The sequence below is a fragment of the Topomyia yanbarensis genome, chromosome 2 (genome assembly GCF_030247195.1).
Source record: "Topomyia yanbarensis strain Yona2022 chromosome 2, ASM3024719v1, whole genome shotgun sequence".
Classification (NCBI taxonomy): Eukaryota; Metazoa; Arthropoda; class Insecta; order Diptera; family Culicidae; genus Topomyia; species Topomyia yanbarensis.
In genome coordinates this window covers 460,885,804-460,908,847 of record NC_080671.1, presented here as the reverse complement: position 1 = coordinate 460,908,847, position 23,044 = coordinate 460,885,804, and the positions used below count along the sequence as shown (strand labels likewise).

The 23,044-nt window shown below is 46.4% G+C and overlaps 1 protein-coding gene across 1 annotated transcript in view; it reads left to right on the top strand.

The window, feature by feature from the left end:
* LOC131686004 (homeobox protein unc-42) overlaps positions 1-18,880 on the top strand; it is a 136,697-nt gene extending 117,817 nt beyond the window's left edge. The window contains exon 6 of the mRNA XM_058970099.1: positions 17,767-18,880. Coding sequence (XP_058826082.1) covers positions 17,767-17,873 — 107 coding nt within the window. The 3' untranslated portion in view covers positions 17,874-18,880. The remainder of the gene's footprint in view (positions 1-17,766) is intronic.
* Positions 18,881-23,044: the final 4,164 nt, after the last annotated feature.

The window sequence follows — 23,044 nt, the reverse complement described above, 5'->3', positions numbered from 1 at the left end:
TTTGGAAACGAGAATTGTGGTTGTTTTTGCCAGAACAAAAAAATTGGACAGCAGTTAGAAGGTGTTGTGTAGTTTTCCGTTTGCTGGCTGTCATTCGTGTAGAAATCGATCGAAAAATTCGAGTTTGGAATATCTATCGATTCAAAAGAAACGAATAGTTCCCTGGTCAGCCATTAAATGTTATTAACCAGATCAAAGAGGAATTTAGCATTAGTAAGATGTTTGTACTGACCTCGTGGCGAGCGGCCCGCAATTGATGATGTTGAAGTTTTTCGTTGAAGTTTCGTTGTCCAGGAAAATTGCTTGTTTGTTATATGTTGTCAAATAGGTCAGTGTCTTTAATGAAGTTGAGTATAATTTCTTCTCTTACAGGATCGTTTGAGAGAGCGTCGCGTATGGAGAGAGGAAGGACGCGTCTTAATCGGAGGTCTTGTAGTTCCAGGCCGTTCAGGAGTATGTGTTCAACGGTCTGACGGGAGTTACACGTAGTACAGATGGGTGGTGGGACATTTGAAATCGTATGTTCGTGTGAAGTTTTGATGTGTCCAGTTCGTAAACGGGAGAGTACTTTTTGTTCTTTCCAATCTTGACGATCATCCCATTTGACGAGGAGACCCTTTATCTTCTGGACGCAGCCATGGGATGCTCGCCAGTGGGAAACGAAATGATTGTTGAGGGTTTCTTTGAAGTGGCGAATGATGTCAACAGCAGTTGCAGTGTTTTCTGATTTTTGAGCCAGGGCCAGAGCAATTGCTGCTGCTTCAGCGGAGAATACGGAGCATTCGGCTGAAAGGCGGAGGGCTGAGCTGGTTTCATTGCTGCTGACTCCGACTCCAATTTCGTTGTCTTTTTTTGAGCCATCCGTGAAGAAGCGGGTATGTCTGAAGAAGCGTCGTTGAATTAGTTGGCTATATGCTGATCGTGCGATCTCGGGGGCTGCTCCAGCCCGGATGGATTGGGCCAGGGAAGTATCGATGTTGGGAGGACGGGTATTCCAGGGGCGATGCCAAATTCGATGGAGACGGGTAAGTGGAGGAAGTTCAGTTCCGGTAAAGTTTGAGTAAATTTCTTTGGCTGTTTTGAATGTTGCGGAATCGTCCTCTCCGGATGTACGTTCGAGAATACTTAGGGCACGCCGGAGGGTTACGAGGGCAATTTTCCAACGAAACGGTAAAACGCCAGCTTCAACGCAGGCACTTTCGGCAGGTGTGCTGGGTAGGAGTTTGGAAGCTGTTCGGATGGATCCATGGTAGAGTGGGGCGAGAATCTGGATGATCCCTTAAGTATTTCGAGCGGTTATTTCGATCCCATAGTAAATACGGCTGTGGATCAGTGCTTCGCTGATTAGGAGTGCAGTGTTTCCGTTGCATTTCGGGTGTCTGCAACAGATGGTTTGCAGCAGGCGTTTACTCCGCTAGCGAATGACGGATCTCAATAGTAGCACGTCTGTAATAACATACGTACATGGAACTATTGAGAACCAGAGCTACAGGTCCAAAGCCCTGGTAAAGGAGGATGGTTGTGATGATCCGGGCCGAGATCACCACGTAAAGCAAGGTAGGGCATAACCCCAATTCCAAGGCGTGAAGCGACCCGTGCCGAGGGATGAGTGATCGAGGGGGTGAAAAAGATGCTCGATCGTTAACGGAGCCTGTGGGGTACCTGGGCAACCCCCACAGTAAGCGTCCCTTACCACGCTAATGCGGAGCTCTGGCGTGGCGGACATATATTTCTCGCGCTACTCGTGGGACTATACATGGAGGTAAATAAAAATAAAAACAAACAGACGGAGGTGCCAAACCCCTTCGCAAGAGGTGGTTTGGCGAGGTCTCCCCCCCCGTGGGGAGAGTAGTGGAGCGATGAGTGCTGCATCCGAAAGCACCAGTGACCCCCCAGCAGCGGTAGGCAATATCCCTACCAATGCATCGGAGGGGCCAATAGCTGCGATGCGCAAAGTAGCGAAGCAACTCGATTCTATAATCGACTTCGCTAGCGCAAAGCAGAACATAGCCAAGGAGTTGAAGTTGAGCCTCTTGGAGCTCCGGAAAGCTGTTCGTGTCGCAAGACAGGAACAGCAGGCCTATGTTGAGAGGGTGGAATGTCGGGAGAGGCCCAACAGAGAAACCCAGACAGTGGCCTCCAATAGGGAGGAAAGAGAGAAGGTCGATAGAGGTTCACAGACAGTGGCCTTTACCTTCTACGGAGCAGCCACGTCGATCGGAGCGGCGACTGAGTTCCCCTCGAAGGGAAAAGGAAAGGGCAATCGCAAGACGGCATCGAATGCGAAGCGCCCTAGGAAGTCGCCAGGCGAGGGTGCCAAAACCGACACCACTCGGCGTGCAACCGTCAAGGTCAAACGCCGCCTGGGTGAGGTAAGCGAGGGCGAGAGTGACCTCGCTGTGGAGAGCGATGGTACCAGCAACCCGGCACGACCGGGGCAGGGGGGCTCAAACCCCTGGACGCTGGTCACCAAGAAAAAGCCGGCACCGAAACCGGAGGTACCGCGGCCTGCGAGGAAGGCCAAGGACAGAGGCGAAGCCTTGTGGTTGAAAACCGACAAGGACACGCCGATGTCCTTAAATCGATGAAGGCGGCCGAAAGCCTCTCGGCCCTTGGGCAGGATGTGCGTAGCGTAAGACGCACCAACACGGGAGAGATGCTCCTGGTGCTGAAGCGAGGCGCACAATCAAGTGCAGTATATAAGGCCTTGGCTCAAGAGGTCCTTGGCGAGGGCGCCCAAATCAGGTCGCTAGGTGCGGAAACAACTCTCCAGTGCAAGCACTTGGACGAGTTCGCGACCGCAGAAGACGTCGTCGCAGCCGTCAAGGAGCACTGCGGCGTCACAATCGAGCGGGCCTCTGTGCGATTGAGGGACGGACCCTCTGGCACCCAAGTAGCCTACCTCAGGCTACTGAATGCGGATGCCAAAAAGGTAACCGAGAAAGGGAAGCTGAAGATCGGCTGGTCGGTATGCCCTATTAGTATACCCCAGCCGCCTTCAGTGGACAGGTGCTATCGGTGCCTAGAATCCGGCCATAAAGCATACGAATGCAAAGGCATAGATAGGAGCAAGCTATGTCGTCGCTGCGGCGAGGAGGGGCATAAAGAGCGGGGGTGCACTAAGGCATATAAGTGCCTTATCTGCACCGCTAAGAAGCAAGCCCATAAACATGCTATGGGCGGACCTTCGTGTCCCTTCGGCGAGTTAAATAAGAAGAAGCCGTGAGAGTCACACAGCTAAATCTTAACCATTGTGCAGCAGCCCAACAGCTGCTGTGGCAGTCGGTCTCGGAGACGAGGACAGATGTCGCCCTCTTATCAGACCCGTACAGCATCCCTGCCGGCAACGGCAATTGGGTGTCGGACGGGTCTGGAATGGTGGCAATCTGTACAACGGGAAGGTTCCCGGTTCAAGAGGTAATACACCCCTCCGCCGAGGGTGTGGCGATTGCCAAGATCAATGGTGTGTTCTATTGCAGCTGCTACGCCCCACCAAGGTGGCCAATAGAACAGTTCTACCAGATGATCGACAGGCTCTCGTCGGACCTCGTGGGCCGGAAACCGGTAGTAATAGCGGGAGACTTCAACGCTTGGGCAGTGGAGTGGGGCAGCCGCTGTACAAAAAGCAGGGGTCAAGCGCTAATGGAAGCGTTTGCGAAACTCGATACTGTGCTAGCTAATGATGGCTCCGCTAGTACATTCCGTAGAAACGGAGTGGAGGCGTGGATTGATTTGACCTTTGCCAGCCCGAGTCTGGCTCCAGGCATGGAATGGAGGGTAGACGAAGGCTACACCCATAGCGATCATTTAGCAATCCGCTTTAAGATCAACTATGGTGTGCAGCATCCGAGGGCGGGAGATCCCTGTCAGGTACGCGGGTGGAAGTCCAATCACTTCGACAGCGAAGCTTTCACCGCGGCCCTGGGACTGGAGGCCAACACCGACAGTCTAAGCGGGGATGCGCTGGTAGCTGTTCTATCACGCGCATGCGACGCCACTATGCCGAGAAAAACACTGCCAAGAAACGGTAGATGCCCGGTATATTGGTGGAGTGCCGAGATTGCAGCTCTACGGTCAGCCTGCCTCAGAGCTAGACGTAGGATGCAAAGAGCTCGCACCGAGGATGCAAGAGAGAACCGCCGTGAAGCGTTTCGAGCTGCGAAATTAGCCCTTAACAAGGCTATTAAAAGCAGCAAGAGAGCGTGTTTCGACAACCTGTGTGAGAGTGCCAACGCGAATCCGTGGGGTGACGCCTACCGGATTGTGATGGCCAAGACCAAAGGGGGCTCCTCACCCCCAGAACGGTCTCCGGACCGGTTGGCAACGATTATCGAAGTACTCTTCCCGTCTCGAGCCACAAGCCCCTGGCCACCTGCACTACGAGACAGTGCGGGCACGGTCGAAATGGTGGCTCCAGTGACGAATGAAGAACTACTCGCAGTGGCTAAATCCCTAGCAATGAACAAAGCTCCAGGGCCGGATGGAGTTCCAAACAACGCTCTCAAGGCAGCGATCATAGCGAACCCGAACATGTTCAGGCTAGCTATGCAGAGATGCCTTGACGAGTGCCGTTTCCCCGATAGATGGAAAAGGCAGAAACTGGTGCTGTTGCCGAAGCCCGGGAAGCCGCCAGGCGACCCATCGGCGTACAGACCAATCTGTCTGATAGACACGACTGGCAAACTGCTTGAGAGGATCATCCTCAACAGGCTCACCCCGTACGCGGAAGGTACGGACGGTCTGTCAAGCAACCAGTTTGGCTTTCGGAAGGGTAAGTCCACAGTGGACGCTCTCAACTCAGTGATAAATACTGCCGAGATAGCGATCCAACGAAAAAGGCGAGGTATTCGATACTGTGCGTTAGTGACACTTGACGTGAAGAACGCATTCAACAGCGTAAGCTGGGATGCCATCGCGCTCTCGTTACACCGGATTAGCCTACCGGTGGGTCTGTACCGGATCCTGGAAAGTTACTTCCAAAACCGCGTACTGATATACGAGACCGATGCCGGTCAGAAAAGGGTTCCGATTACCGCCGGAGTCCCGCAGGGCTCGATCCTAGGCCCGGTGCTATGGAACCTCATGTATGACGGGGTTCTGAGACTGAAGTTCCCTCCTGGGGTCAAGATCGTCGGCTTTGCCGACGACGTAACCTTGGAGGTCTACGGGGAGTCAATTCCTGAGGTAGAACTAACCGCAGAACACGCGATTAGCACGGTGGAGGAATGTATGAGCGCGAGAGGCCTGGAGCTCGCTCATCATAAGACGGAGGTAGTTATCGTCAACAACCGCAAGTCGGCACAACATGCAGTTATCCATGTGGGAGAAGTCGCGATCACTTCACAGCGAAGTCTGAAGTCTCTCGGAGTCATTATAGACGACAAGCTGACCTTCGGCAGCCATGTCGACTATACGTGCAAGAGAGCGTCGACTGCTGTTGCGGCACTATCGAGAATGATGTCCAACAGCTCAAAGGTGTGCGCCAGTAGACGTAGGTTACTGGCAGGCGTTGCCGTATCTATCCTCAGGTACGGCGGCCCGTCATGGTCAAGAGCACTGAGGGTAACCAGTTACCTACAGAAACTGGAGAGCACCTACCGCGTGATGTGCCTCAGAGTGATATCTGCCTACCGCACGGTATCACACGATGCATCCTGCGTGATAGCGAGCATGATGCCAGTCGGGCTGGTCATTCGGGAAGATGAGGAGTGCTTTGAGCTACGTGGAAATAGGGGAGCCCGCGAGCGCACCAGGGTGACCTCGGTCGCCAGATGGCAGCGTGAGTGGGACAACTCCTCGAAAGGTAGGTGGACCCACCGGCTGATACCTAGCATATCGAGCTGGGTGGGAAGACCCCATGGGGAAGTTCACTTCCACCTGACACAATTCCTGTCAGGCCATGGCTGTTTCCGTCAGTACCTCCACAGGTTCGGGCACGCGGAGGTCCCAGTCTGCCCGGACTGCCCAGGTGTAGACGAAACTGCCGAACACATACTGCTCGTATGTCATCGGTTCGACGTCGAAAGAAGAGCAATGCTTGACGTCTGTGGCTGGTACACAACCCCGGATACCCTTATTCAGCGGATGTGTCAAACGGTGGAGAAGTGGAACGCAGTCTCGGCTGCTACCATCCAGATTGCCAGTAGGCTACAGGTAATCTGGCGAACCGAGCAACAGACGGCGGGCACGGCTAACTAGTGATTGGTTAGCTGGAGCGAAAAAGGCCAAGCGCAAAATAAGAGAGTGAATGGTCTGTTCATGCCGAGGTAGGTTGGCGCAGCGAATGGCAACCGCGTAAGGGGTAAACCCAGCCACCCCGAAGCAAGACAGAAGAGTGAGTGTATAGGCGTATAAGTGGACTGCCTCATGCCAAGACGGGAGAGTCGTAGCGTAGTATGTTGGAACTAAGCTATCGATGCCTCATGGCGTGGCAGAGGAGTGAAAGGGTGAGCATCCAAGTCAGTCTCACACTGCATGTTAAGGGTGAGCATAAAAGTCAGCCTCACAGGTTGGTAGAGGCTAGCACAAAAGTCAGCCTAGCAAGGAATGAAAAAGGTGAGCACAAAAGTCAGCCTCGCATGGTATGTCAGAAGTGGGGCCTAAGGAAAATGTCCCACATGGGATGCCAGAGGGAGTGACAAAGGTACAATAGAGTGGCACGATTGAGAGTGAATCAGGTGATAGGGTGAGCACCCAAGTCAGCCTCACATGGATGGGTAGGGCGAGCACAAAAGTAAGCCTAGCAAGGAATGAGTAAGGTGAGCACACAAGTCAGCCTCGCATGGAACGTAAAAGGTAAGCACAAAAGTCAGCCTCATGTGGGAGTGTTTGAGAGTGAATCAAAGTGTGATTGAGAGAGCACCCAAGTAAGCCTCATACAGGATGTATGATCGCGTGAGTGAGAGTGAATGAGTACATTCAGTACAGCCATCCCCCCAGAAGTAATACCGAGAGGTAGTTCCTGGGAGGAATGATGGCGGAGCCCAATGGAGTTTAGTCGGTATTAATGGCTGGTCACCATTCGAGTCCGACACGCCCCCAGTGCACCCCGTGTGGTAGATTGGACCCTACCGTTAGCACGTGTACTGGGCTAGGACATAAAGGTCTTCTCCATTGTAAAAAAAAAAAAGGCGTTTGCTGTTGGCACATTCCCTCTTAATTCTCCGGAAGTGGGGGATGAAGGTGGTTTCTCGGTCCAAGCTTGTTCCAAGAATGGTTGGTTCCTTTTTGTATGCAATCGGCACATCTGCGATCCGGATCGGTCGGTCGGTGGTGTGGTGAACGGTGGAACAGATGTGAGTGTAGAAACTTTTGGATATAGATAGTTTGAATCCTACGGAGGTGACCTGTTTTAGTGTAGCGTTCACAGCAGATTGAAGTTTGATGCGAGTTCTTCCTTTGGTTCATACTGATGAGAAATAACGTAAAAGCCAGAACGGATCCCTGAGGAACACCATTTTCCTGGGGTGTATACGCCCGATTCGCTTCCGCCAATTCCAACTCGAAATGTACGATTCTCGAGGAAACGTTGAATAAAGAATCCGAGATTGCCTCGTATTTCCCAGAGGTCGAGTTGTCTGGGAATTCCTTCGCGCCAAACAGTATTATAAGCTTTGTCGATGTCGAGAGCGCATATGGAGGCTTTCCTTCTTAGCCATTTGGAGGCTTTCCTTCTTAGCCATTTCAGTATGGAGGCTTTCCTTCTTAGCCATTTCGAGGATTTCTCCAAGGGAAGCAAGGTATGTTCCGGTGCCCTTCCCTTTCCGGAAGGCGTGTTGTCGGTTGTCAAGTAGTTGGCGCTGTTCTAGAATGGTGATTAGTCTACTGTTGACCAGTCTTTTTGGGAATTGGGATGATCAATGCCATTTGCCACGAGTCAGGGAGAGGATCACCGTTCCAGATTTGATTGTAACATTGCAGTATGGCTTTTTCCGAATGGAGGTAGTTTTCTAAGAAGAGGGTCGCCGATGTTGTCTAATCCGGTGGCTTTACCCTGTCCTTGGCTGAGAGCGTAGGTAAGTTCGGGGCCGGAAAAGGGTTTGTTCCATTCAGATCGGGAGTCAGGGAAAGATGTTATTGGGTTAGCTTCCATCATGGTTTTTTTGGACATGAACTCGGGAGGAAAAGAAGCAGTTGAAGAGAGGGGAGAAAAGAATCTTCCGAGTTCTTCAGCAATCTCACGGGGATCAAGGCTAGCGACTCTTCCGATGTCGAGCGAAAAACCGGTATTTCGTCTTCTTTTTCGCTGAGAGCGTCGCCATATTTCTTCAGAAGAAGAGTCTGGATGAATTCCATCGAGGAATTCGTTGCAGCTGGTGGATTTGGCCATAGTAATAGCTTTGCGGGCTTCGTTGCGTAGTTGTCGAAATTGGTTGGATCTGGAGGTACAGAGTGGGCTGCTGTTTGAAGTTTTCCGGAGGATACGAAGAATGGCAGTGGCAACTTCTGTACACCACCAGTGAACTGATCTTCGGCGAGGAATTCCATTGGTTCTGGGTATGCTGGTTTCGGCTGCAATGTGAATGATGTCAGCAATCTCATCGGGGGTGTCTGGTTTTCGTGGGTCGAAAGGTTGGAGAAGGTTTCCTCGAAAAGTGCCCAGTCGGCTTCGTGGCAAATCCATCGACGTCGACGGGTGGTGGTGGGGAGAGTTGCCTTGTGAGTTATGAGAATTGGGTAGTAGAGTCATTAGTACGGACCAGAGGCAATCGGTTGCTAGTGAATTTGAGCGAGATGATAGGTCGATCTGGGACGATGTAGAGCCTCTGGTAAACGTTGTGCTTCCATCATTTAGAATAATTACTCCGTTGTTTTCAATGATTTTCAAGACTTCGTTTCCACGACGATGGATCGTCGATGAGAACGATGGGATTATGATAAGCGATAGTATTCTGTGGGTCCCCAAGGTTTCGTCGAAGACCTTTGGTGTTCCATTGGAGAGCTAGTGTGCTCCGGGTATTATTGTTGTGAGTTTCGAAATCGGAAACAGATTCCGATGGGGAGCTGGATCGAGAGTTGTTGAAGTTGGGTGTAATAGAGTTTCGATGATCCGGTATTCCGTGTTGGTTTGGGATGTCTGCAGATGATGTGGAGCAGTATGATTGTTCGTGGTTTGGAACGCTTGGGGTGGGACTTACCCGGGAGGGAGCCGGGCCCCCTGCACTAACAGCCGCCGGAGGCTCATCGGAGGATATCGGTACTTCTGCGGACAGGGCCAGTGCAGAGGATAGGCTTTTTTGTGGTACCTTAGTCTCAGGGTTGCATCTAGTGGTGGGATTGATTTTGTTGGATAGACTGGCGTAGTACCCTTCCAGTGACCGTGATAAGTATGGCAAGGGGTCCGCGTTCTTGATAGCGGAGCAATATAGCAGGACTTACCCAGGGGAAAGCCGGGCCTCCTACACCGACAGCCGCCGAATCGAAACGGGGCCGGTACGTCCGCGGTCAGGGTCGGTGTAGAGGAGAGGCTTTTTTGGATTGTGGGTATCTTGATGGTGTGAAATTTGATTGAAAGTTTGTTGGATACCAGGAACATCCGGGGATTGGGCTGGGTGAACGTTGTTTTCAGGATATCAGCAATAGTGTTGGTTTTATCGATTTGTTGTTGATGCATTTGTTGAGATGAATTAATCGGAGATATCAATATCGACAATCAGGTGTTTGGCGGGAATCCTTTTAATTTGGTGTAGATTATCATCAATGGGGGAGGGGTGGGTTCTTTTTTCGGGAGCTAAGGAGAGATTGTTTGTGTTTTGCATAGGGCTTCTGGATTTGATTCTCTGATTAGTATCGGGGTCTTTTCTGGAACTACTGCAGCCGTTATGATCTGGATTTATGATGTTGATTTGCGGGGTGATTGGCCGAGGTGGTTGGGATGATCAAGATTGTTGGGATTAAGGCTTGTTTTTTGATTTGGGTTGACTTTGGAGTTGTGGATGTTGCTCGGAAATTAGTTTTTTAAGGTCATAGATTGCATCTCGCTTTGAAATAATTTCATTTCGAAGGTCTTTGTTGGTTGTTTTTTCATCGAGTAATTGTTCCTTGAGGTTTTTAATAACGGTGTTTTCGTTGGAGTTTTGGGATGTACTTTTGTTCGATTTTAGGGTTTCGATCTCTTTGCGGAGTAGACTAATTTTGCGATCACGATCGTCGAGGGGAACGTTGAGCCGATTGTTCACGGTGTTGGCATAAGAGTTTAGTTGCAGAGTTTTGCTTGAAGATTTTACGAGCTTCCGAGAAAGATAGATTGTTTGTTGTTTTAATTTTCATTATTTCTCTCTCCTGGGAGTAGATGGGACAGCTACTTACTAGGGATTTTCTCGAGAAACTTCATGAACCTGGGTGCAGTTAGACAAATTTCCTTCTGGTCACATTTTTTGCTACCGTGACCAAAGCGACCGCAGCGGTAACACTGCATGGGATTGGGAAAGTATCTCCTGACGCTGACCATCATTAAACCCAGAAATATGAATTCAGGTAGGTGGGGTCCATAAAAAGATAGAACAAGTAATGGAGTGTTGGTGGCAATACCACTAACCTTTTTTGTAATTCTCCGGACCTCTGTGACTCCTTGTTTCTTTAAACCCTCGAGGATAGTGCTAACATCAATATTTTTTTTGTCCAAATTGTAGATAATTCCGGAGATTTGATTAGGATGTGGATGGCGAATAATCTCGACTTCTTGGCTGGTGATGAGGGTTTTCATATTTAGCTGTTTTTTATAAATCTTCCCAAGAAACAATGATAGCTGAACAAGCTTTTGGTCCGAGAAAATTAGCTGAATAAGAACTGAGCAAGCCAATATCCAGCTAAATTGTTTGTTGGGTTACCAGAGGAGGTACGCAGGATGTATTGAGTGCCTCTAGCTTCTTTGCTAGCTTTGATTGTAAAGGTTAGGTTCAGCTCCGATGGTATTTTTGATTGATAGGTGGATCGTGAAGGGGTTGTGGGGAAGAGGTTGTTCATTTCCTTGTGAATCCTTGATGGAACGTAATAGCAGGGTTTGCTGGTCAATGATGTTCCCCGTATTAGGGTCAGGGTTTGACTGAGCTTTGGACCCCAGAGACTTGAGGGGGGTGTCTAAGTCCATGATTACATTAGCTTTCGTTATTCGTCCATATTCTGAGGTTTTGAATTTGGCAAGTAAAAACTAAAATTTAACATTAAAATTATTTTATTTTGCTAGTGTAAAGCACCATACAAGAATACTTATAAAAATATTTACGCTACAAATGTCCAAAGTTCTTCAAATATCCTCAAATGCATGTACATTTGCCGTGACTCATACCAACCAATCCAATTGAAAATCTTTTTTTACAGGGTAGTAGGGTTACCACCTTTGGTAAGGTTTTCACCCGGAGATTTTTACTGACCTGAGATAGGTTTTTATAGAATCACCTTGAACCTATCTGACCTATCTGCTGAGTTTAAATTAGACAAGTATAACCTCTTTCATTCTTTTTGTAACTCGTCGAGGTATCAATTGTTGAAATCGATAATTACCTCCTATACTTTGTGTTGTGCATCCATCCACCCCCGGGGGATAGTAATGCTTGGTGCATCACCCGACCCCTCGAAGTTTTTCTCAACATAAATCTAAATGACACTTTTTACCGCGTCAACACGTTTAACATTAACTCCGATTAAATAGCTGTAAAGTTAGCTCGCGTGTTTTTCAATTCACCAACCTTAATCCGAAACCCACTACGCTGTGTCCGCTGTCCTGTTTTACCTGCTCGTTACGCCGACAGGTTATGGGCCCAGGAAGCGTTCGGAATTCTGTGGAATCAGTGAAAATTGTTCGGTCGAAAGTGACGCAATAACGCGAAGGTTCGAGAACGTTTTTGTTTGTATTAGTGCGCTGTTGAGGGAGGAGCAAGCACGCTAGCTGTGAAAAATTTTCTCTTGAAAAGTTTTGCTTGTGCACGATAACGGTATTGTTTTGCCAAGATGGTTGACGCCAGATTTGCTATTCCCAAGCTGAGTGGGACAAATTGGCAAACCTGGAAAGTTCGCGTAGAAATGCTGCTGCAACGAGAGGATCTGTGGACAGTAGTGAGCGAACCCGTCCCTGACGAGGAAGATCGGCACGATGAGTGGCGGAATGCCGATCGGAAGGCTAAAGAAACGTTGGTGCTGTTGTTGGAAGACAGCCAATTATCGCTAGTGAAAAATTGTGTTGATGCTCACAGTGTGTTTAGTGCTTTGAAATCTTACCATCAGAAGACGACGCGATCGGTAAGAGTTTCATTATTGAAAAAGTTATGCTTAGTGAACATGCCCGAGCGCGGGAATCTGGAAGATCATTTACGTGAGATCGATGAGCTGTTTGACCGTCTGGATGCCGCCGGTACCGAGTTAGATAAAGACACGAAGGTGTGCATGCTTTTGAGAAGCCTTCCCCCTTCGTTTGATAGCATTGTTTCGGCTCTGGACAGGCGCGAAGACGATGCTATTTCCCTGGACATCGTCAAAGCCAAACTGATGGATGAATTTCATCGTCGTTTGGAGCGAGAGGGCGCTGGTTAAAAAGTCGAAAAGGCGATGCGATCGGTGAACAGCAAGCAAAAGGAAACTCGCGTGTGTCATTTCTGCAAGCGCTCCGGTCATTTGCGACACGATTGCCGAAAGTTTAAAGCCTCACAGAAGGCAGAAAGTTGAACTGAAAAGGAAAATCCAAAAGCAAAAACCGCTCAGGGCGACATGAGAAGTGTAGCCTTCACAGGCAGTGAAAGTATACAGCCAGCAGCGTGGGTGATTGACAGTGGGGCAAGTGCCCATATGACGAACAGTCGTGAATTTTTTTATTCATTAAGTGAATTCAACGGCGGGTGCATCACGCTCGCTGACGGGTAAAAGACGCAGATCCTCGGAGAGGGCTGTGGAGTGCTGAATGGAGTGAACGGTTCTGGGAGCATTGTAAAAATTGACGTGAAAGGTGTAAAGTTTGTCCCGGGGCTATCCACCAATCTAATCTCAGTGGCCAAGTTGATGGAAAAGAATCTCACAGTTAATTTCGATGGCGAAGGCCGTCGGATTGCGAATGCAGAAGGAATAATCGCGGCGACTGGATGTCGTTATGGTGGTTTATACTACCTACGGATTGCGGAAGCTTCAAACAAGGCGACAATAGGTGAGCATCACGAGAACTGCCAGCATCAGTGGCACCGGCGTTTCGGTCACCGTGACTGGGCAGCTACTGAACGGCTCATCAAAGAAAACCTTGCAACGGGTATAAAGGTAGGGGATTGTGGCGTGCGCATTGTTTGTGAATGTTATTTGGAGGGCAAATCTGCCAGACTTCCTTTTTCCCCTGTGGTTGAGCGCAAATCAGAAAGAATCCTTGACATCGTGCATACCGATTTGTGTGGTCCGATGAAAACCGCAACACCAAGCGCTAATCGTTGCGTCATGCATTTAATTGACGATTATAGTCGCTGTACGGTCACATATTTATTGAAGCACAAATCGGAGGCAATCAAAGATTATGTTCGATGGACGGAGAACCTATTTCAACGTAAACCCAGTGTCATTCGTTCCGACGGTGGGGGCGAATTTTGTAACAACGAACTGAAGAGTTTCTACCGTGCAGAAGGAATCAAACCACAATACACCACGCCCTACACTCCCCAGCAGAATGGTGTGGCCGGGCGTAAAAATCGATCAATCACGGAAATGGCCACTTGCATGCTGATCGACTCAGGCATGGAGAAGCGTTGCAAAATCGTTTACCCTCAAGTAGTATTACAAAGACTCCCTATGAACTATGGTGGGGACGCCAGCCTGATTTGGGTCATCTTCGTGCGTTTGGTGCTGAGGTATATGTGCACGTACCCGATCAGAGGAGAAGTAAGCTGGATAGTAAGTCGAAGAAGCTGCGATTTGTAGGTTACTCAATGAACCATAAGGCCTACAGATTCGTTGATTGCGATAATGATTCCATTACTATCAGTCGCGATGCGCGCTTTATTGAATTAGGGAATAGTTCTTCCTTGATCGATGTACCGTTGAACAGTGAAGCAAGCGGAGAGCGTAGAGTGGTCGTTGAGGAGGAGAGAGATCCTCTTAAGATCGAAGGTGGGGACACGCCTGACTCGGACGCAGAGTTCTTCGAGGCCGAAGACGAGAGGCCCATTTAGACGGAAGATGTTCGTCGCTCGAAACGACAGACAATGGGTAAGACACCAAGAAATTTATAAGATTATATTCTCGATTACGCGGAGGAAACCGCGTCGTGCGCCACAGATGAACCAATAAATGTTCGTGAGGCATTGGAGATTGCTGAATGGCGGGAAGCTATGGAGGACGAGATGCGATCCCACAAGCGAAATCAAACGGGAGCTCGTGCCGCTTCCAAAAGGTCGTAAAGTTGTAGGATCGAAGTGGGTCTACAAACTAAAGCGCGATGAAACTGGAACTGTGGCAAAATACAAAGCAAGAATAGTAGCCCAAGGATTTTCGCAGAGATTCGGCGAAGACTACGAGGATGTGTTTGCTCCGGTGACGAGACACGCAACTTTCCGCACATTGTTGTGTGTGGCGTCTAAGCGAAAAATGACGGTGACTCATTTGGACATTAAGACAGCGTATCTTTACGGTTTGTTGGAAGAAGAGGTCTTCATGCGCCAGCCGCCGGGATACGAAGTGCCAGGCAAAGAAAGCTATGTGTGCAGGCTGCTGAAGAGCATCTACGGCCTGCGTCAGTCAACATGTTGCTGGCATAAGAAATTGCACGAGGTTTTAACAAAACTACAATTTAAGCAACCATCAGCTGATGCTTGTCTGTATGTAAGAGGTTCCGGATCTACTCAAGTGTTTTTAGTTGTGTACGTCGACGACATGCTAATCGCTTCGACATGTGTCACCGAGCTGGAAGAAATTATGAATGGTCTGAGTCGTGAATTTGAGCTGACGCGTCTTGGGGATGTGCGCCACTTCCTTGGCATGGAAGTTCGCCGTGATAATGATACGTATACGATTCGTCTTCAGAGCTATATCAACAAGCTGCTCGAGAATCAAATTATGAATGAAGCCAAACCGAACAAGTCGCCGATGGACCCGAACTACATTAAAGCTGAGGACAACAGTGAACTACTTGGAAGATGTTTCTAAATACAGAAGTGTCGTTGGAAGCATATTATATCTATCTGTTGTGGCTCGTCCGGATATTGCAAATAGCGCAGCAATTCTCGGAAGAAAATTTGCTGCACCAACGGAACAAGACTGGATAGCGCCAAAGAGGGTGATGAGATATCTCAAAGGAACAGCAGCATACAGCTTGCGATTGGGTGGCAACTACTTCTGGAGCAGTCAACATTAACACCGGAGGAGCTCAGTTGAACATATTGAGTTAAAATTATTCATCGTATCACTATACTCGGAGAAATGGATGCAAAACCCGGAGGCCATGAGATCCTTTCCTGGAGTCTCCGGGTCAAACCCGGAGGGGTAGCAACCCTACAGGGTAATGATGGTAAATAATTTTCAGAAAGGGGTACACCATGGGGATCAATATTCGGAAAGGCGTACATGGAACGAAAAAGGTTGAAAACCACTGGTTTAGGATTAAGCTTCTACGACCTACATTTTTTTTTATTCTCAACGTATTCTAACTCAAAATTGAAAATTCAATGGAAAAAGAAAAAATCCTTACATGAGGCAGTAGTAGATCTGTCAATATAGAGCATCTAAGAGACCCAATCAAATAAGTTATATATAAGTCTCGCAGTTTCTTTCTACACTATCATTCGTTACTAGCTAATCTGACGAACATCGTATGGGGTATTCAATATAGAGTGTATATTTCGGAAATCACAAATATCCCGAATAGTCAGAAATCAATAAAAAATCGACGATCCGAATACTTGAAAGGGATTTTCTTTGTTTAAGACCAATCCAATGTTTGTATGTATGTGATTTATGGACTACCAAACGGCCTAACCGATTGCCGTTAAAAATTTATACGTAGTAGCCATTTCGTCGCTGTTGTGCTATCTTATGACAAGCGCCATTTTGCACTTTTCGAGAAAAGCGATTTTTAAAGTTTGAGATTGAATATCGTGAAATTTATAAATGTTAAAAACTTTTCGGAGAAGGGAATCGATGCATTTATCTTTGCTGTAGTAATTTCTCGATTTATGCGAAGATCGGTTGACTATATTGACAGTTTTTGCTTAAAATGTAAACCAAAGTCACTCACATACGTGCCATAAGTGTGTATTGATGATAAAATATGTATGGCTTGTCAAAAATGTGCACAGAATGTTTCATATAAAAAAAACATAACTGATTCGCAAAATTATGCGTAATAGAACACTATACTCAATGTTATACTTTTCCATGCGGTAGCAAGAATATCAGGTTACAAAATGACAGTATTTGAACTCAAAGTTTTCACAATTTTCCTCCTTTATTCGGACAAACAATAAATAAAAGTTGGTTTCATTAACAATTTAGAGACAATATATATCCAACAATGTTATTGTTGACAGGCGATTAGACGAAAAAAATATTCTTCTTGCATTATCCATCATTACATTTGGACATACTTTCCAAAACTAGTGCAAATCTCAAAAGGAAACTTGATCTATATTGTTGAAAACACAAGCCTACAATTTCCAGAAAAAACTATGGTAGGAAAAGTTTTGCTCCCAAGACAAGAACCTAACTAATGATTATGGTAGATATACATAGGAATTACGTATGTCATCACAGACATCTGTTGGCTTGCTATAAGCTTTTTAGCATATAGCAAGCCAACAAGCTGGGATTGTTGTCTCTTTGTTTGGCGCCATACGATAGCACAACTCGATCACTCAAGAAATTGGCGCTTGTCATAATCGTGTTTCGCTATATCTCAGTAACCCAGCAAAATTTCAAAATTCTGAAAACGCCATATTGTATAAGCTTAAAGATTCAGTAAAATGGCATATCTAACTCAGTTTACCCCAAAATGGCGTTTGTCATAAGATAGCACAACAGCGACGATATGGCCTGTGTGCTATTGATTGGGGATTATCTGCCCGCCTGATGGCGTTTCGGAAAAAAAATGTGTTTTACTCCTATTTCGTTGAAAGTCACAGCAACGCGCAACGGATATTAGCTAGTATCATATAATTATTAACTACAGGACAAAGATTACCAGACTATTTGAAATGATTTGCTATTGGCTATTCGTAATCTCTGTGGATTCAAAATCGTAGTTACAGTTTGAATGTATTTAAGTAAAAGTTTATCGACATTCGATGAAAATAGTCTCCATTGATATTAAAACTCTCCGTATATTTACTGCCGTAGAGTTTTAACTCGAAATGATGCAATTTCTTCAACGATAAATTGATCCATCGAAATTTTAACGAACTATATTTTATTCTCAGGTCTCGGGATGATACCTTCAATCTGGCGACATCTAGATGATTAAATGACAAGCGCTGTGTAAACACAAAGTAGGCTATTATTGGGTTAGTCTACTCATGTATTTGAACCTTTGTTATACATCAATATGCTATGAAAAGCAAAAAAATAGCACACAATTTAAACCGAGCTCAACCATTCGAGGATGCTAATGTATCTACTATATAAAATCTCAGCCTCATTAGAAACGTCGCCTTACACTTTTTGCTTCCAATTTCTAATTCATTCCCACAAAAAAACATTTCGTTCCAAATACCCACGCCTACTGAAACACATTTGAGTCAGTTTTCCATTAGTACCAGCTGTGATGTGTGAATAAAAACTAAATCTCATTTTTTTCCTTTCCCATTCCAGGCATGTCCGCCGAGGACGAGTGGTACAACAAGAGCCTGTCGGCGCTGCGGATGAACAGCTCGCATCACCCGAACCTCTCCGCGCCGATGCTTCAATACCAGACATAATTAATGTAGGATCAGCTATAACCTTTCCCCGATTGTTGAGCGGTAACTCTCGGGAAAGCTCGGCATCGCCTACCCACTAGTCAACACAAGTTTCTTTCAAATCAAAAGTCATCTGCCAATTCAGTCAATATTCAAATATTCGAAATCGTTGAAATTTTGCTAGCCTACTCATTCGTGAATGTTTTTTAATTTAATCGGTTCAGCAGAATGCACTAAAAACGTTATTCACGCCGTAACGCGACAGCGATCTTTCGCGAAAAACGTTTACCTGCTGATAATCACATCGGCGCCGGTGAACTATTTTCGAACATATTTTCATTCCATCCATACACATGACGCAAAACGAATAAATTTATCGTGCATTTCGTTATTTTTTATTACCAGTTCGATTAAGGGCGCTAATTTATGCAACAATGTTAAACCCAACACGCTAATTAAAATTTGAAATGGACAAAAAAAATAATCCTATAGGTAAAGAAAAAACTTGTACATATGTCAAAATATGAGCTATGGGACGCCGAATTTTCATTTCCACGACGACGAAAATTTAAATCGATCGATTCACTGCTTGGCTCGAACACTGATAAATGGCACGAAATCAAATATTACCAGTTACACAAATTTGATAGGTATTAATTTGAATACTACACCGAATGCAGTTGCGTGCATTTAGACAAGGATGAAACAGAGACAACAAACCGTTAATCGGTCAGATTCTTGAGTAAGTTAGCATCTAAGGTGAATACCAAAAAAAAGGAAGAAAAAAAACTAAACTAAATCTACGAGAAAATGAAAACCATATATAAACTTTGAAGTAACGTAGCTAAATTATTTAATTTAAACACTTAAGAAATGAACAAACAAACAAAATAACTTATAACGTGAGAGGATGTAAACTGGTGAGAACCGTTAGTTGATCTATGAAACAGAATATGCAGTAACATTTCTAGTCACACACACACAAACAGCAACAACTAAAGCTGGGCATTGATTGTACTTGTAAATATAGACCGAAAAAAATGCATTAAACTATTTCAGATGTATCGAACGGATTTCTCATTTCTTTCAAAACTGACAACCTAACCTTGACCTAACCTTTTAGTTTCTTACAGTACATTTTTACAGGATCTGGCCACCTCTCTGCTCTATCCAAAAATGCGTTATCTTCTCGATCCATATTGGAAAATACCTATGTGCTAATAAAAACAATGTCGAAGACAAAAAGTTTTTGAATCGATTGCAGATTTCTCGAATTCTGACGGAACGGTATTCAGCCGTGGTTACAGGCCTCTATCGAAAGAGTACAGAGTATATGTACCAGCAAATCGGGTTGAAATCTGAGGGGTCGTCTCCGGTTCAAGGTTGAATTGCGCTGCTGGCGGATGGTGTTGGCTATTTTAGAGACCTCATGCTTTAGCAAGTGAAGATACTGGAGTGCAAGCGATTGCATTAAGCACTCTTCGCAACTGACGAGAAGAGAACTTATGTCAACTCAAACTCCTAACGGGTGACCATCGCAGGCTTTATCCAACCACCTTTTCTTTGACAAGGTTCGTCTGCCTTTTCGCATTTTTGTGCAGCCGACAATGAACTATAATAATTGCAAACAATTGGGACACACAGCCTTCCATTGTAGCAATAAGGTTCGTGCGGTGGAAATCATGTGGATGATTCCTGAGAAAGGAATGTTGTAAAGTGTCTATACTGTGGGGGAAATCCACATAATCCCCCGATATTCCCGCAAACAAACTTCGCGAGGAGAAACTGAAGCGTTCCGTTCAGGGACGTTCCAAGCAATCATGTGCAGAAATGCTAAAGATAGCTGCGTCACCTGTCTCTATGAATATCTATACTGACTTGTCTAGTAACGAACGCGACTCTGACGAACCCCAGGAGGGAACAGCTTCTGCTGCTCCTAGACGTTATAGAAAAAGGTGCAACATTTCCTCTTCTGAGTTTCGTTGTAAAGGCCAGAAGGTGTCCTTCAAGGTCCTCCAAAAATAACTGCTCGAGGAAGTACTGGCGCAAAACCGAAGCAAGCAGCGTCTGGTCTCCGAAACCTAAGCTAAGAAAAGGAGTTCCCAGCACTTCTTGGGACATCAAAAAACCCAAGTATTCCCATGTCTCAGCCACATAAAGAACCGCGTGGACCGTATTTTCAGAACTTTAAATATTTCTGACCATCTTAAAAGTATCTTGATAACAGTTACGGATTTGATCCCTGTTCTACAGTGGCATTGCAGAAGCATTATCCCGAAAATCGCTTTTTTTTAAATTTTACTAAATAACTTGCAGTGCATTTGCATTATGCGAAACACGGTACAGCGTGGGGTTCCTTCATGATGATAATCGATTTACCTCACTCCACGAGGTTAGCGATAACTTCAATATGACCATTTTGAATGCGAGTGAAATAACACGGATTCCTATCTCTTCGGCGCGTCCAAGCGCCTTAGACTTGTCCCTCTGTTCGATATCGCTGCGGTTGGATTGCACGTGGAAAGTCATCTGTGGTTCCACGGTAGCAATGTTTCATCACACGCAATATTTATTGGAAAAGCTATGCGATATCCGGTAAAATCGTGTCCACACAAGACCTGCCTCCGGAGGAAGAGTACGGGATTCTGGCTGGCTTTATTCTCGACTTCGCGATTCAAGCTCAGACTAAACGCGTACCAGACGCGAACTTTGGCGGACGGTCTCCGAACCCAGGGGACAAAGAGTGCTCAGACGTGTACGCGGAGAAGGCCGCCGCGTATAAGACCTTCCGGAACGACGAGTTACCCGCTAGTTTTCGACAGTACGCGACGTTAGACAAGCGCATGAAGAGTTTGATGAAAGCCAAGAAACGCGGTTATTGGCGCCGGTTCGTCGACGGACAACCCGACGTATGCGAAACCGAAACAGTACTAATGAGAGCGTGGAATATTCAAACTGTTGCATATTCGATTTCGTCAAGAAGGTTCTGCTCAGCACAGTAAATCTACCGCACTGCTTCCCCTCACGATAGCGCGAACGAAACACCTTTTTCGATGGTGGACAAAATCAAATTCAGCTTGTTGAAGGATATACCAGACTCCGCCAAGAAATGCTTGTTGAATTTATTTAATAAGTTTCTTGCGGTTAACATTGTCCCTCATGACTGGAGGCAAGTGAAGGTCATCGGCATTCAAAAACCAGCCTCCGACCACAACTTGTATCGACCGATTAAATTGTTGTCCTCTATCCAAAAGTTGTTCGAGAAAAAAAACCTATTCTGTTAACTAAAAAACACATGCATATTTCGCATGGTGATGTATCGACATCACAAATTAAAAGCGTGATTTTGATTTCAGCAAATCTCAGCAGCAAGTTCATTTCTAAGATACTTTTCAATCGACTGATTTCTTCGACACATCCATGAAAGACGAGATTCGTGGAATTCCGAACCACATACGCCTGCAAGTAGTCCCTAACATTTTTTATAATAAATTCCAAGAAGTCGGCTGCTGTAAGATGTTTTATACTAACGGATCAAACCTCGAAGGGTCCGCTGGCTTCGGTATCTTCAATCAAAAGTTCACCACTTTCTACAAACTGGTGACCCTGCTTCAGTTTGCACTGCAGAACTAGCTGCTATTCAGTATATCCTTTAAGTTATTGACACATTACCCACAGACCATTATTTCATCTTTTGGGATAGCCTCAGTTTCATCGATACTATTCGCTCGATAAAACATGAGAGGCATTCCTCATATTTTGGGGGGGGGGGGGGGGTGGCAATACGGGAGTTACTGAGTACTTTATCTTCTCATTTGCTTCATTCCGGACAACGAGAGGGTGGACATTTGAGCTAAGTTGGGTGCTTTAAAAGGTAACATTTATGAAAGACCAATTTGCTTCAAAGAATTTTTTTAGAGAAAACTCCCGAAAGTTGCCAAACTCCGTGGAGCAAAGGGGAACTAGGAAGGTGGTTACATTCGATGGTGCGAAGTTAATGCCGAAGCCTTGGTTCAAGGGCTGGATGTCGGTCGTGACTTAATTCGTGTGATGATCTCGGCTCATAGCAAACCATTACACGCTGGACGCACATCTCCTGTGTATTGGGCTCGTGGATCGGGGTGTTTGCGCTTGTGGCGACGGCTATCACGATATCGAACACATTGTCTGGGCATGCACCGAGTATTGTTCCACCAGGTCTCAGCTAATGAATAAGGGAGTAAGGAAGACCACCCAAAGTTCCGGTTCGAGATGTTGTGGCAAGCCGCGATCTTCCCTACATGTCCCTCAATTATATCTTCCTAAAATCAATCAATGTACGCATTTAGGCCCTCTCTTTCTCTTTTTCTTGCGCTCGATGGACGCAGAATAGCTTGATGCGGTAGATAATACACACATTGGGTAATCTCAGCGGTTTCACCAACGACACGACCTGATTCTTCATGAAAAATTCCGAAGAAAAAGTGTCCAAAAAATTAACTGCCAGTTACCAGTACATTGAGCGACCCCTCGATAGTGGTGAAATATGAATTTTTCATGCAACACTGCCTCAATTTTCTTAATGTTTACTTGCATACCCTAGCAACAAAAATCCGTAACAGCTAGGAAAGAAAACATTCTGTTTCGCTTGCCGCAAGAATCGAATGCGAACCCGGAAGTTTTGTTGGATCCAGCAAGTAAGAGATTGATGATACCTTTTCTTATTACGGTACGCTAAGAAACGTTTGGGTTGCTCGGAATCCACCCAAGTTTTTATTTGTAGAATTTGAAGATGCCCGGGACGCAGATGATTCGGTGCGTGGTGCTGGAAAAACAATCTGCGGTCGTTGTGTTCGCGTCTAACTGTCTACCGGCAAGGGCGTGACAAATGAGGTCGGGGTAATTTCCATCCGGACGACAGATGCTGTGAGTAGAGGGCGAAGTCATTATACCCGGAAGTCATTTTACACGGGATTCCACATTCGCGCTCTCGTGAGCTGTAAACTCATAGGAATATATACTGCCGAGCCGAACACCCCGTTCAGCGACCAGGTTACGCTTCAGATCGAATCGTCACAATGGCGGCGACTAACATCACGATTAATCGATTCGTTTTCAGGGCAGTGTCGACGCCGTTCTGCCACTAGCACTCTGTCCAAGGAACTACGGGAATGCTAGACCACCGGAAGCGATTACAGAAACTAAGACTTCAG